The 14,053-nt window shown below is 66.8% G+C and overlaps 3 protein-coding genes across 4 annotated transcripts; 1 reads left to right on the top strand and 2 right to left on the bottom strand.

Moving 5' to 3' along the window:
* The first annotated feature begins 191 nt into the window (after positions 1 to 191).
* Positions 192 to 3,607, top strand: MSS51 (MSS51 mitochondrial translational activator). 2 transcript variants are annotated; one of them, XM_030284937.4, is made up of 6 exons: positions 192 to 1,001; positions 1,278 to 1,433; positions 1,638 to 1,783; positions 1,952 to 2,515; positions 2,995 to 3,088; positions 3,162 to 3,607. In XM_030284937.4, the coding sequence occupies exons 1-6, from the start codon at positions 703 to 705 to the stop codon at positions 3,430 to 3,432; spliced, it is 1,530 nt and encodes a 509-aa protein (XP_030140797.2). In that variant the 5' UTR covers positions 192 to 702; the 3' UTR covers positions 3,433 to 3,607. The 2 variants fall into 2 exon arrangements, with proteins under 2 accessions (XP_030140797.2, XP_030140799.2); XM_030284939.4 differs by having other exon boundaries at positions 197 to 1,001; positions 1,659 to 1,783.
* Positions 3,608 to 3,609: 2 nt separating this feature from the next.
* LOC105760369 (cytoplasmic phosphatidylinositol transfer protein 1) lies at positions 3,610 to 10,577 on the bottom strand. Its single transcript, XM_072935679.1, has 10 exons — positions 10,387 to 10,577; positions 9,100 to 9,213; positions 8,100 to 8,248; positions 6,438 to 6,526; positions 6,264 to 6,272; positions 5,825 to 5,922; positions 5,647 to 5,742; positions 5,397 to 5,552; positions 5,258 to 5,321; positions 3,610 to 4,465 (listed from the first exon to the last, which is right to left on the bottom strand). The coding sequence occupies exons 1-10, from the start codon at positions 10,567 to 10,569 to the stop codon at positions 4,200 to 4,202; spliced, it is 1,224 nt and encodes a 407-aa protein (XP_072791780.1). The 5' UTR covers positions 10,570 to 10,577; the 3' UTR covers positions 3,610 to 4,199.
* A 1,751-nt stretch (positions 10,578 to 12,328) lies between these two features.
* On the bottom strand, positions 12,329 to 13,944 carry LOC100232233 (myeloid-associated differentiation marker homolog). Its single transcript, XM_002192169.7, has one exon. The coding sequence runs from the start codon at positions 13,650 to 13,652 to the stop codon at positions 12,558 to 12,560; it is 1,095 nt and encodes a 364-aa protein (XP_002192205.7). The 5' UTR covers positions 13,653 to 13,944; the 3' UTR covers positions 12,329 to 12,557.
* Positions 13,945 to 14,053: the final 109 nt, after the last annotated feature.

Below are 14,053 nucleotides of genomic sequence, written 5' to 3'. Positions count from 1 at the left end.
CAGGCCCCCGAAGCCTCGCGGGACCCCGGCCCGGCCCCGCGTGCTGGGGGCGTGCCCGTGAGGCCGCCGCCGCCATGATGGGTGTGGGCAGCCCTGACCGGCCCCGGTGGGGCGGGGGTCTCCCCGTCCGTCCCGTCCCGTCCCGTCCCGTCCCGTCCCGTCCCGTCCCGTCCCGTCCCGTCCCGTCCCGTCCCGTGGGAGCTGGCGGTGCTGCACGGCCACCATGTCCCCTTTGCAGCCTGGTGTGCCCCGCTGCTGCCAGAGCCCACTGCTGGCCTCCCGGGCTGGCACGGGCCGCCCAGGCACTCCCTCACACCCGCCGGGGGCCCTGGGGCGGTGGGAGCGGTGTGCCCGCGGGCCGGGCTGCGGTGGCGTCCCTGTGCCGGGGACAATGACTTTGTGTCCCTGCGGTCACAGAGGGCTTGGGCAGTCCCCCGAGCTCCCCGCAGGTTTGCAGTGTGGGGAGTACAGAGTTTTAGGGCACCCCACTGCCAGCAGCGCGGCTTTTGGGGCGGGAGCCGGACCCCCGGAGCGGGTTGGCCCGTTCCCGGGGAGGGGATGCCCAGAATAGCTCCGCTATCTGATTCCGAGGGGCCGCGGCCGTCTGCTCCGCCGGCTCCCGGGGCTGACATTTGAGCCCAGCCGCGGGACGGGACAGGACGGGACGGGACGGGACTGCCCGGGCTCCCCTGGCACTCCGGGATGGCGGGCGGGAGGCGCCGGGCGGGCGGCGGGCGGCGCGGGGGAGCCCGGCAGCACCCGGGGACCCCCGCACCGGCCTCCCCACGCCCGCCCGCACCTCCCTCTGCTGCAGCCACCACGGCCCAGCCACACGCAGCCGCTGCCCCCAAAACCGGCCGCTCCAAGAAGGCCCCGCTGGAGTCAGCGGTGAGAGCTCCAGACGTGGACTCGCTGGGCTTTCAGGCCATGGATCGCAACGTGCCGGGGCTGTCCCACGTCATCCTGCAGAAGCTCAACATGAAGAGCTATGAGGACTACAAGTGAGTCAGCACCCATGGGTGCCTATTCCCCACCCCTTCCCCCGGGAAGAGCATCCCGTGTGTCCCCAGCTCCCATGGCTCATCCCACCCTCCCGGCTCAGCCCACAGGGAGCTCTGACGGGCTCTTGGGTGGACCCCTCCAGAGTGCCTGGCTCCCTCTCCCCACCCAGGCCAGGATGCTCCTGAGTGGAGCTAAAAAGCTTGGCAGCCTCAGAGGACATCTGCCCCACCGTTGTGGCACAGGGCTGGATTCTGCTCACCTTCTGACATCTGCAGGTCTGCCATGGATGGGAGGAAGAGAGGCAGCGATTTCGGTATCCGGACGTATTTTGACATGTTCCAGAAGATGGAGGACACCTTCAAGTTTTGTGTTGAGTGCAAGAAGCTCCCTAATGCCCTCCCGGACCCCAAAAGCCTCCGGCGTTGTAAGAGGTATGGTGGGGAGATGGTCTGATGGCACAGGGATGGGTGCATCCCTCACTTCCAGCCTGGTGGCTGGGGTGAAGTGAGGGGTCTCTGACCCCAGTGCCCACCTCCAGCCACAGGGCACCCCCAGAACAGTGACACAGCCCTGAGGGGGTGTGGCATAGAGCCAGGCTTGGTGGGCTGGATTGTGCCCCTCCTCCCCATGGCTAGGCATGCTGCCTGTCTGCCCAGGTGCCAAAATGTGTACTACTGCGGCGTGGCGTGCCAGCGTGCCAACTGGCCGCTGCACAAGAAGTTCTGCAAGAAGCTGAAGCTGGTGGCCCTGGACCGGCTGGTAGAGTGGCTTGTCTTCACAGGTGAGGGATGTGTCCCCCTGGACCTGCCTGACCCCATCCCCGGCTGCACAGGTCCTGTGGTGGGATGTAGTGTCCTTTCTCCAGCCCCACTCCCACAGCACGGGTGGGACAGGCAGCCTGGGCTGTGGCACCACCACTGTACCCTCCAACCTCCTCCTGACGCCCCAGGAGACATCCCATTTCCCACGGACACCTGGACAAAACCTGCCCGGGACGTGAAGGGCTGGGAGGACTGGTTCTCCATGCAGGAGCAGCTGGAGGAGAAGCTGGGTGCCATCGTGGCCGGGCGGTACATGACCCTGCTGTGGGCCAACGCCGGGAAGCCGCGGCCGGAGGACGCGGAGCTGCGGGAATCCATCCGGCGCCTGGTCACCGACTTCCACTCGCGGCCGCTCACCATCGGCCTGGCACTGCGGCTTTTTGGCATCGACCCCCTCACCAGGCCCCTCACCGTGCACGTGGTGGGGGCTTCCCACGTGGAGACCCTCAACACGCGGCTGACGGACTACGACGAGCTAACACGGATGTTCCCGGGGCACCAGGGCGTGGAGATGGTGATGGTGGGGGTGGACGTGGTGGACGGACCCATCATGAGGCCACCCCTGACCACGCTGGCGCCCCGGGGAAAAGTCTATCTCAGCAGCTACAAGGGGCTCTACCATGATTTCTGGGAAAGCCAAGTGGAGACCAAGCTGGCCGCCCCTCCTGACCTGGTGGTGGGCTTTCACCCAGGTAAGTGCCTGCGCCATGGAGGGGTCGGACGCTCACACCCCGCTGCTGGAATAGGGACAATCGCAGGGCACATGGGCTCAGGGACCACCCTGAGCACCCTGGCAGCACCTGTGGCTGGGCCTGAAGGTGGCCTGGGACATACTCAGGGCTTTGCACCAAGGCACATTGGGCAGCTGGGGGGAGCCCCTGGGACACAGCTGCCTTGTCTCCCCAGCAGGCACTCTGTCCTGCCTGTGTCACCCATCTGCAGGTGAAATGCATCCTTCCCTTCAGGTCTTGGTGCTGTGGCTTAGCCCAGGTCCCAGAGTTTGGGGTGCCCCACATACTGGTGGAGAGCCAGACCCCACCTTGCTGAGGGCTGCCAAACTCACTGCATAATTGGAGTGTCCAGCACAGAGTGGATGCAGTTAGAGCCGGCTTTCCCCGGGGCCAGGATGGGATGGGAAAGAGGTGAAATCCTCATGGCTGTGTCCCCACAGGTTTCCATGCCTGCCCAGACCTGCTGGCGGGCTGGCTGCCCACCCTGCTGCTGCTGCGGGACTATCGCCTGCCCGTGCTCTTCACCGTGTACAGGTGAGCACAGCCCCACTGCCCCCGTGAGCTGGCACAGACACCCAGTCACCACGCCTGTCCTCTCCTCTGGCAGCGAGCAGGAGCTGAAGGCCTCCCTGCAGATCCTTGTGGAGCTCGAGACGCACATTGTGGGTTATGCCAGCAACCCCTTTGCCTCACTGCGGCCCGAGCAGGTCTACTCCAGCCCCAACAAGCCGCCCGTCTACTGCAGCTCCCACTACATCGCCCTGCTGGGAGCAGAGGCTGTGCCAGGGGCTGAGGAGCTGGAGGATGATGATGGCTGGCAGGGAGGAGAGCCCAGTGCTGCTGCTGTGGCTGGGGGCACTGCCCCAGGGCTGGGCTGATTCCTGCCTGCCCTAACCCTGCGACCCCCAGAGCCTCGCTGCCCATCCAGGACCCCATCCTGGGATCAGCGATCCAGAAATGCCTCACTGCACACATGGAGGCCTGGGGGCTGCAGCACCCCAGCACAGGCATGGCACCCTTTCACAGCATCAAATAAATCATTATCAGCAACCAGCTGCCGTGTCTCGAGCTTTATTTCCAAAAAGGCCTTTGTTTTCCCAAAGAAAACGAGGGGCTGAGCCCACCCCAGCCCCCCTCGAGCAGCCACGGCCTCTGGAGGGACAGCGAAGGGGACCCTGACTGCGGGACCAGCCGTGCACGGGGCTCTGCAGTGCCTTGGGGTCCGGTGGGGAGCCCCAGCCCAGCGCTTGGCTGTCACCGTCACCCTCACTGTGCCCCCACGCTGGTGCCTACCCTGCAGGGCACTGCTCCAGCCTGGCCCCAGCCACCAGCCCGGCTCCGGCAAGTGGGCACCAGCTGACACCTCCCCACTGCTCGCCAGCCTCGGTGGCCCTTGCGAAGCGCCGGGGCGGGCGGAGCGGAGGGAAGCGGCTCCTGCGGCCTTGCCCGGTGCTGCCGGTGCCCGCGCCGGTCTCTCCCGGTACAGCGGTGCACCGAGCCGTGCGGGCACCCACGGCGGCTCAGCAGCACCCCAGGGCTGCCAGCGCCCTGCCAGCGGGGCCGGGTGCGTGGCTGGGCTCCGCCGGGGCGTTGGCAGAGCGGGCGGCAGAGCGGGCACAGTCCGGCACGGAGCGGCCCGCAGGCCTCACTCGGCCCCAGCGCGTTCCCGCAGCGCGGGCAGCGTCAGCGTCTCCGGCGCCGACTTCTTCCGCGGGCGACTCTTGGGGGGAGCCAGGAACTCGGGGGCCTCGTCGCTGAGGGGGGTGGAGGGGGCGCTGGCAGGGGCCGAGTGCGTGGCCGCGGGCTGCCCCACCTCGCTGACCGAGATGGCCGGTGCCACCAGGCCGATGAGCTCGTTGGTGGCCTCCTGCGTCTCCTGCTCGTAGCGCCGCACCTCCTCCATCGTCATCCCTGCCGAGCACAGCCGGGCTTGGGGCTGCTCGGCACGGCCGCGTCCGGCACCCCCTCATCCCGGGCAGCCCGCGCCCCGATCCCCACCGAGATGGGACAGGGACTGGGGACAGCGGGACGGGCAGGGAAGGGGATGCTGGGCTTCCCAGCCAGCTCCCCAACTCCAGCAGAGGGGAAGGGATGGACAGGCAGCGCAGGCAGCGCAGGCAGGGGACACGCAGGGAGGGCAGCTGGAAGGGGGGACACTCCGCCGCGGGGTGCAGGGGGGGCACAAGCCCCCCTGCCTGCACCCACCCCCTGGCAGCAAGGCGGGGTCCAGAGTGTCCGTCCCTGGCAGGCAGAAGGGCTTAGGGGTGCTGGCTCCCCAGCTTTTGATTTGTGGCCACTTGCATCTGAGTCTCGAAGGCCCGGACTTCTTCCAGGGACATGTCTGGAAGGCAGAGAGCCGCTCGCCGGGTTGGCCTGGCACCCACCGCCACTGTCACCAAACCCGGGGCTCCCGTCCCTGTGGCGTGTCCCTGCCAGAACGGGGGTGCAGGCAGCACAGGCGGGTGCTGAGACTCCTCTGCCATCCTCCCCGAGGGGTGCAGGGGTGCAGGCAGGGGTGGGCTGGAAGCGCAGACAGGGCAGGCAGCACAGGCAGGCAGGGACTGCAGGCAGAGCAGGCACAGGCAGAGGACGAGCAGAAGCTGTGGCGGGGTCAGTGGCATCAGCAGTCTGACCTGCAGCCCCTCCCTCCCTGGGCACCGTGTGCCCCCTCCCCACTGTGCTGCGGTGACCCCACGGACTCACCACACCACTCATCCACCCAGGCGAAAGCCTGACGGTGTCCGATCAGCAGGATGTCCCGGATCACCTGCAGCACCATGCGGGTCAGCACCCTGTCACTGTCCTCCCAGTGCCCCCCAGCCCCCCCTTGGGCCCCCCTCACCTTGTGCACGAACTGCTCCACCCGCGTCTGCAGCCCCCACACCTCGAACTTGACGCTCACCAGTTTGTAGGAGCACATGATGGGCTGGGTGTGCTGGCGCCAGCCCTCCCGCAGCGGCCCCCGGCCCGTCTTGGCCGAGCTGAAGAAACGGGGGTCCTGGGGGGATGGGGAACATCAGGGTCAGAGTCCCCCCTTGGGACAGGAGACGAGGGGTGGCCCCAGGGGACTCCCTCATCCCCAGCCCTGGCACCTCCAGGCTGCGGTAGTAGCGCTCGGGGATCTCATCGAAGGCGATGTCCAGGAAAGAGACCTCGTGGTCGCCCAGGATTTTGTCACTGTGGAAGATCTGGGGAGGGGAGGGAGGGAGGGTGAGTGACACAGAGCACAGGTGACAAGTTTGCCAGTTCTCAGCTGCAGTGCGCACTCACGTTCTCGCTGTCCCCGCAGTTGTCCTCGTACTTGGTCTCGATGTAGATGGAGAACTTGGGCAGGAAGGAGCACTGCAGGGAGTGGCTGTCAGCTGCCCGTTCCCAGGGATGCCCACCTGAGGGACACCCCGCCCCGAGGGACACTCCAGCCCCAACAATGCCCATCCCCAAAAGATGTGCAGTCCAGGGACACTGATCCTGAGGGACTCCCATCCAAAGAACACCCAGCCTTGAGGGACATCCACCTCCAAGGATGATCATCCTCAAGGAGCACCCAGCCACAAGGACACCCTCTCCAGGGGAATCCCATCCCCAAGGAAATCTGAGCCCCAAGGGACACCCACCCTGAGGGACACCCACCCCCAAAAATGCCCCCCCAGCACCGCCATCCCAGCCACCTGCTGGGGGAGGGGACAGGTCATCCCATGCCACCTCCTTACCGTGTACTCTGCAGGGACACCATGGCACAGTGGCATCACAGGGTGGCATCACCGGGTCATGTCACGGGGGAGAGAGTGAGCAGTGAGACGGGGGGCAGCTCCTGCAGCCCCCCACCGCTGGGCAGGCACAGGGTGCCCAGGGGTGCCCGTCCCACGCCCTGCCCAGGGCTCACCCGTGATGGTGTAGGGGTAGTAGTTCCAGGCCTTCTCGGTGATGTAGAAGATGCGGGGGGTCACTGCCCGTGCCCAGCTCGGCAGTTTGCTGTGGGCACCGTGTCAGGGGACCCCCTCAGGACAGGTGCCACCAGCCCTGCACTGCCAAACACAGCCTGGCTCTGGGACCCTCATGCCCACCCCAGGAACCCCACCTGCTACCTGGCACCTTCACCTCCACCCCAGGATACCCCCAGAGACCCTCACCTGCACCTCAGGACCCTCATCTGCATCCCAGCACCTCTCCCAGGAGCCACTGCAACCTCCCCAGCATCTGCATCTGTATTCCAACACTGTCATGTGCCCCCCCAGGGACCCCTGTCACCTCCCCAGGACCCTCACCCTGCCCCACTCCTCACCACTCCCCCTCACCTCCACTCCAAGATGCCTCCAGGGACCCTCATCTGCACCTCAGAACATCCCCAAGGAGCCCTGTTACCTCCCCAGGAGCCTCATTTACAGCCCTGGATCATCACCTGCACCTTACAACACCCTCAGGGACTCCTGTCGCCTCCCCAGTGTCCCAGCATTGCCCCACCAAGACCTCTGCCACCTCCCCAGCACCTTCATCTGCACACCAGCACCCCCCAGGGATCTGTGCCAGCTCCTCATCTCCGCCCCAGTGCCCCCATCCTCTGCTCAGGTTCCCCACCTCCTCCCCAGACACCCTGACCCCCTCCCCAGGGAACACCCACCCTCCATCCTGGACCCTCACCCCTTCCCCAGGACCCCTCCCCCTCCCCAGGGCCGAACCCCCGGGTGCTCCTGTCCCCTCCCAGCACCCCGGCAGGATCGGGCCCCCCTGGGGAGTCGGGAGGTGGGTTTTGATTAATTTTCAGGTGTTATAAATAAATTTCAGGCGAGAGGGAATCGTGAGCGCTGCAGCTAAAAATAACCTGTCTCACACCAGCAGCCCCTGGTGGGGAGCAGCCCGTGTCTGCAGGCAGGGGAGGGGACACAGGGACAGTGGTGCTGGGGGGCAGCCACCGCCCCACGGTGACACCCCAGGGCCAGGGCATTGCCAAGCCCCCGATCGGGCACCCAGCAGCACCCAGAGGTGGGTGCCCACCAGAGAGAGGTGGGTGCACCCCTGCAAGGTGGGTGCATGTCCTGGGGTGGGTGCACCCCATGAGAAGAGGGCAGCCCCCCAGAGAGGGGGTGAACCCCTAGGATGGATGGAACCCCAGGTGAACACCCTGGGACAGCTCCCAAGGGTGGCTGCAGCCCCCGAAGACAAGTGCAACCCAGGAGATGGGTGCAGCCCCCCAAGATGGAGCACCCCAGGAGATGGATACACCCTGAGAGATAAAGGCAGCTCCCAAAATTGAATGCACAGCCCAAAGATGGGAACCCCACTGGGAGACACAAACATGCAGCCCTCGGAGATGGGTGGGTGCCTGGGAGATGGGTGCAGCCCCCCAAGATCAGCGCACCCCAGGAGATGGGGGCACCCCTGGGAGATGATGGAGGGAGCTGAGGAAATAACGGGGTGACCCTGGGAATCAGCCCCTCTGCAGCGTGCCCAGACCCAGGCAGGAGGTTCCCCAGGAATTCTGGAGGAAGAGCTGGGGCCACCCCGCTGCCTGCCATGCCCCCCACGCCGTGCCCCCCCACAGGCTCACCTGGAGAGGTGGACACGCTTCTCCGTGAACTGGCCGGGGCCGTGCACGGGGTCCTCGTGGGGCTCGTTCTTCACCACCTCCACGCCCTCGCCCTTCTCACTCTCCTGGTGGCTGTGCTTGCTGATGGTGTAGAGCTGCCCCACGCGGTACTGCAAGGGCAGAGCCCGCCCTCAGTGCCACGCTGCCCAGAGGGGAAACTGAGGCACGGAGCAAGGGGTGGCAGACCCCTTGGCAGGTTCCTGGGGTACCCCATGTGAGCTCCCGTGTCCCCAGGCTGCCCCAGCTCCCAGGCAAGGGCTGGATGCTGCTCTCCCTGGGCTCTCCTTGAGGAATGCTTGGAGGTTTTCTACTCGGCAAACTACCCGGGAGCCAGGGGAAAATGTATCTATATGGATATGTCTGTGTCCGTATATAACCGTAAGGGTGTAGCTGTGCATTTGGTGATGCAGCTGTGCAATTAGGGTTTGACTGTTCTGCTGAAGATCCCATTCACCACCGCAATCACCAGCAGGATTTTACCATCCCGCTCTGCCCAAACTAAAACCTTCCCCAGGTGCCTCCAAGGAGGGATGGCACTGGGGGTGCCAAAACGTCGGCACCACGAGAGACTTTGCCCAGGGGTGCTGCCGCTGTCAGCGCCGTTTGCCGATGCTGTTCAAGCTCCCTGCCGGGGCAGGGATGGAGTTTATGGTCCCTGTCGTGCCACGGGCATCCAAACCCCAGGTGCCCTTCGCCTGCTGGTGCATCCCTTGGTCCTGCTGTGCCCCGAGGTCGCCGTGCCCAGGGTCGGGATGTCCGCCCCACCCGCACCCCACGGTACAGCTCGGCCCTGGCACGGAACATCCTATGACCATCCCCATCCCTGCCACAAGCCGTGCCACAGCAAAGGGGTCACCGTGTCCCTCCCAGGGCAGGAACCGACCCCCTGGGGCTGCTCTGGCTGTGAGACCCTCACCCCACCCTCCATCGGCGCGTCCGTCCCCGCGGCCCCTGAGCTCACCTCCTCGGTGGTGAGCGGCATGCAGATGCGGTACTCCTTGACGAGCATGGTGACACTTGGGGCAGGGTGGCACGGGCAGGGTGGGCAGGACGGGGTCAGGCGGAGGCGTCGGCGCTGCCGGGGACGCGGCTCATGCTGGGGACAGCGGAGCGGGGCGGACGCGCCGCCGCCTCCCACGCTCCGGTCCCGGCAGCCGCTCGCCGTGACTTCACGAGCCGTTGCCATGGCAGTGGCGTGAGGTCACCCGTGCGAGGAGCAGCACGGCTGGACCCAGCTGGGGACACCCCGGCACCCCAAAACCCTCCCGGCCTTAATCCCTTCCCCGCCAGGCCGACAAACGCGTCCCTACCCAGCTGGCTCGGAGCACGCCTGTCCCCCCAAAATAGGGTGCTGTCCCTTCGGGGTGCCACATCCCCACCCAGCTGTGGTGGCAAGAGGGTTGCAGGGACATGAGGATGCGGTCAGACCTGCCCGATGCCCCTGAGGACCCACCCCTGGGCACCCACACTGTCCTGTCCCCAGGGCTGCTCCCCGGCAGCAGAGGATCGTGTCCCTGCTGGAGGACATCCCTGCCCGGGCAGGAGTTGGATCCCTTCCCCCAGGCTTCCCTCAGCACCTCTCCCAGCCAGCACCCACCCCGGGGCTGCCCCCAGCACCCACCACACCCATGGCACTGCCAGGCTGTCACACTGCCAGGGCTGGGGATGCTCCGAGTGAGTATCGGCACAGCTCAGGGGGCTCCTGGATGGGCCCCCCCAGCCCCACAGAGAAGAGAGGGGACGTGGACCCTCCTGAAAGTCACCCCAGATGAGGGTTAGGCCTTGGAAGGGCAGATGGGGGCTCACATGGGATTTTGTCTGAGGCAACTTGTCCAGCTGGGGACACAGGAACATCCTTGGGGGTACAGGGTCACAGCAGGACACAAAGGCGTCTTTGGGGGCACCGGGGGACACAGGAGTGTCCCTGGGGCCACAGAGCCATCTGAGGCTACAGGGGCATCCCTGGGGGACACAGGGACACCCCGCTGACAGGGCAGAGGGCTGGGTGCTGGTGCCAGACGCAGGAACCCCAACACCGGGTCAGAGGCAGCCCCGGCAAACGGGAGGGGACACGCCGGGGACTCACCGGAGCGCTGCAGGGCACGGCACTCCCCTCCCCATCCCGGCAGCTCGGAACGGCCCCCGCCCGGTGGGGAAGGAGGAGCCCCCCGGCCGGGCTCAGCCGCCCCTTCCCCACCGCCGCATCCCCCCCGGGCCGGATCCCGCCGCCCCCGCTGCCCGCACTCACCGGCCCGCGCCGGTGCCCGCTCCCACCGCCGCCGCCGCCGCCGCCGCCGTGCCCCGGCCGTCCCGGGCCGTGCGCAGGAGCGAGCCGCCCCCCGCACCGCCTCCCGCGCCGCGGCACACCGACCCCTAGGGGGAGGAATGCACCGGCTCCGCACCGGCACCGGCGCCGCACCGGCACCGGCATCAGCACCGGCACCGCACCGGCACCGGCACCGCACCGGCACCGGCACCGCACCGACACCGGCACCGCACCGGCACCGCACCGCGCCTGGACCGGCACCGGCACCGGCACCGGCACCGGCGCCTGGACTGGCACCGGCACCGGCACCGCACCGCGCCTGGACTGGCACCCAGAGACCCTCCAGCATCAGGGCTCCTCTGGCACGGCACAGACCGGCACCGGGGCACCCCTGGCACGGCACAGACCGGCACCAGGGCACCCCTGGCACGGCACAGACTGGCACCGGGGCACCCCTGGCACGGCACAGACCGGCACCGGGGCACCCCTGGCACGGCACAGACCGGCACCGGGGCACCCCTGGCACGGCACAGACCGGTGCCAGGGCTTCCCGCACCCACCAGGTCTCAGGTCCTCCCAGCGACCCCCGGCACCGCCCTGTGCCCCGGCTGGGAGATGCCCCGATGGGATGGGCATCCACCCCGAGCTCCTGGGATGCACCCCCTGGGAACCCCAAAGCTCCTCCAGCCACTCACCTGCACCCCGCTGCCAGCCTGTGCCCCCAGCCTCAGCACACCCCACGTGCTGGCACTGCCCATGTGCCACCCACAGCCACGCGTTACCAGCACGCCTCATCACCAGTGTCACCGCTGTCACTCCCTGCGCCTCCCGTCCTCCTTCCTCTGCCACTTTCCACCATCCTGGGCATTGCTGGGCTGGACTGTGCCTCGCCACTGTCATTTTCCTGTTATTCCTCCTAAAACTCTGCCATCAGTGCCAGCGTGGTGGCCACTGTGGGGACAGGGATCGGGCAAAGGGAATGTCCCCCAGGGCATCCTGTGGTGTTGACATCACTGGCACTGCTGGGACCCAGCCCTGCAGTGGCACTGGCACTGCCCATAGAAGTGCCACCTGCCCAGGCACTGGGGTACCTGTGGGGTACCGTGATTGCCAGTCTGTGCCACCTGCTGGTGGTGGGAGCCCCACTTTGTGCCACCCTGTGAGCCCCGGGGCAGTGTGATGGCCCTGACGCGGCCCTGGCAACCCCAAGGCAGCAGGGATGGCCCCAGGCTGTGGCCAGGACAAGCAGTGGCAGAAGGAGCAGCATGGGGACAGTGGCCCCAAAACCTGCCAGGGTGCCCCACGGGCACCCATCCCACATCCGGGAGCGCGGTGCCAGGAGCTCTGCCCGCAGGCACACCTTCCCTGCCTGCCCTGCGCCGCTGCCTTCTTCCCACATACCAGCCTTTGGTGTCACTGTCCCCCCGTGGTGTGTGCAGTGCCCCCAGCTCTGCTGGCACTGCGTGGCAGCCACCCCCCCTCCCCATTTCCCACAGGGAGGGGACACACAGCAGCCCCCAAAGGAGGACTCCAGCCCATGTGGCTGGAACCACACCCCGCAGGGCTCCCACTGGGGTGACTGTGGTGGTGACAAGGACCTGGCCATGCTGGTGACAAGTACCTGGCGGGCTCTCAGCCCCCCCAACAGCTGCATTCCTCCTGAACCTGTTTGGCGGGGCTCTGTCCAAGTACCAAGAAAAAGGCATCTGGGTTGGGCTTTCCCTGGTCATGCCCTGCTTCACTCCAGTGCGGAGTGAACAAGGAGTGGGAAGGATTTTCTGGAGCCTGGTGCCCCCACAGTGCAGCTGGTGCCCCCCAAAGTCACCCACAGCTGCCAGTGCCAATGGTGCCCACCAATTTCTTACCCCCCAGCAGGGATCCTGCAGAGGGTTGGGAAGGGGAAGAAAGAGGAAGCAGAAACAGGTGAAAAATGACCCAATTTAATCCCAAAGCCCCCTCAAGCTCCAGAGTTTCAGGAGCCCGTGGTGGCCCCTCCAGCCCCCTGTCTGTGCAGCCCTGGGAGCACTCCCGGCTCTCTGTGCAGTGTGGGGACAAGGAGCTCTCCGAGGCACCCGGCCTCTTCCTCAGCTCCACCGGCACCGCCACCGCCACCGGCACTGCCACTGCCACCACCCCGAGCCCCCCCCGAGCCCTTAGGGAGGTGCCCTGAAAAAAACCATCCTGGTGGAGTAAACCAGGTCCACCAAGTAGGCGATGAGGTTGAAGATGGTGAGGAAGGTGACCCCCAGGTGCTTGTTCCACCAGCACTCCGGGTCGCAGGGGTTGGGGCGGCTCTGTCCCCGGAAGCTGTAGAGAGGCCACAGGATGGTGGCAGTGAGGTACATCAGCAGGGCCAGCAAGTTGTAGCCCACCAGCACCTTCTCCAGTGGGCAGGGAATGTAGGCGAGGCAGCGGCCGATGGTGAAGATGATGATGAGGAGGGTGAAGATGAAGCAGATGGAGTAGACAGCCACGCACCACATCAGGCCAGGTTCCCCACTGTATTTGTCCAGCAAGGAGAAGATCAGGCAGGCCACATAGGCTTCAAAGACCTTGAGGAGGCCAGGCACGGTGGAGAGGAAGCTGCTGATGTCCCCGGGCTTGGCGCGGGTCAGCGACACCTCCACGGCGTAGGCGAGGAAGCAGAGGCAGGAGGCGGCGGTGGCCACGGCCTGCCGGGCACAGCGGCTGCCGCTGCAGGGGCTGGGGATCAAGGTGGAAGGGAACACCACCGAGGAGGTGAAGACCATCAGAGCTGCCAGCATGGAGAAAGCCGAGGTGAAGTCATCCCAGGAGAGCGGCAGCAGAGGGTAGAGCTCCAGCAGCTCCAGCAGCAGCACCAGCAGCGTCACGGCGAAGCAGAAGCACCAGGTGAACATGCACCACGTCCCGTAGGGACCCCCAAAGTGGCCGGTGGAGGCCACCAAGCTGAAGGTGAGGCAGGAGAGCAGGACGGCGAGGAGCCGGGCGATGCCCACCCAGGAGCTCAGGGCGCGGAGGTTCACCGTGGCCATGCTCTGTGCCCACGCCGCGCTGGGCAGGGCGTGCTGCCCGCAGCCGCTCTTATCTGCCCGCTGGGGAACGGGGCAGGGAGCCACCAGCCCCTCCCCAGCCTCCCGTGCCAAGGACCCCCGGCCCTGCTGCCGCTGCCACCACGCTGCCACCACGGCGGGTGGATCATTAACGCGGGGCTGGGCAAAGGGCGGTGACACCGAGCCCTGCAGGGAGGGCGGGCACGGAGCCACCATGTGCCAGCTGGCAGCAAGGCCCAGCCCTGCCCACCGCAGGAGGGACAAAAGGGCCTTTCAGCACCCCCAGAGTACCGGGGGGCACCCCGACACTCTGACAGGGCTTAGTACAGCAGGGCAGCACCCACTGGGTCCCCCTGAGGGCTTTAGGGGCTGCACCCAGTGCGGTGCCCCTGGCAGGAGGGTGCCACAGCTGGGTGTAGCTCTTTCACACCCTTGCAGGCAACACTTCCACACCCCTCCGGCACCTCCGCTCCCCTCCCGGCACCTCCAGCACCCGATAAGCAGTTTAAAGTCCAGCTGTGCCAGCTGCCTCACTGGGCAGGGAGGGTGAGGCGGCCATGGGGAGGGCACCTGCACCCTGGTCACACCCCACAGGCGGCACAGGAGGAGGGTGGCAC

The sequence above is a fragment of the Taeniopygia guttata genome, chromosome 14, assembly GCF_048771995.1.
Source record: "Taeniopygia guttata chromosome 14, bTaeGut7.mat, whole genome shotgun sequence".
In the NCBI taxonomy this organism is placed as follows: Eukaryota; Metazoa; Chordata; class Aves; order Passeriformes; family Estrildidae; genus Taeniopygia; species Taeniopygia guttata.
The sequence above is the reverse complement of the archived record's forward strand: the minus strand, read 5'-3'. Positions and strand labels throughout refer to the sequence as shown.

Excerpts from the sequence above, each read along its gene's own strand:
- MSS51 (XM_030284937.4), top strand. The coding sequence starts at position 703 with ATGGCGGGCGGGAGGCGCCGGGCGGGCGGCGGGCGGCGCGGGGGAGCC. Across the intron at positions 2,516-2,994 it reads GGTGGTGGGCTTTCACCCAG|GTTTCCATGCCTGCCCAGAC; the intron begins GTAAGTGCCTGC and ends GTGTCCCCACAG. Across the intron at positions 3,089-3,161 it reads GTGCTCTTCACCGTGTACAG|CGAGCAGGAGCTGAAGGCCT; the intron begins GTGAGCACAGCC and ends CTCCTCTGGCAG.
- LOC105760369 (XM_072935679.1), bottom strand. The coding sequence starts at position 10,569 with ATGCCGGTGCCGGTGCGGCGCCGGTGCCGGTGCGGAGCCGGTGCATTC. Across the intron at positions 5,553-5,646 it reads GCTACTACCGCAGCCTGGAG|GACCCCCGTTTCTTCAGCTC; the intron begins GTGCCAGGGCTG and ends CCATCCCCCCAG. Across the intron at positions 5,322-5,396 it reads TGGAGCAGTTCGTGCACAAG|GTGATCCGGGACATCCTGCT; the intron begins GTGAGGGGGGCC and ends ATGGTGCTGCAG.
- LOC100232233 (XM_002192169.7), bottom strand. The coding sequence starts at position 13,652 with ATGGTGGCTCCGTGCCCGCCCTCCCTGCAGGGCTCGGTGTCACCGCCC.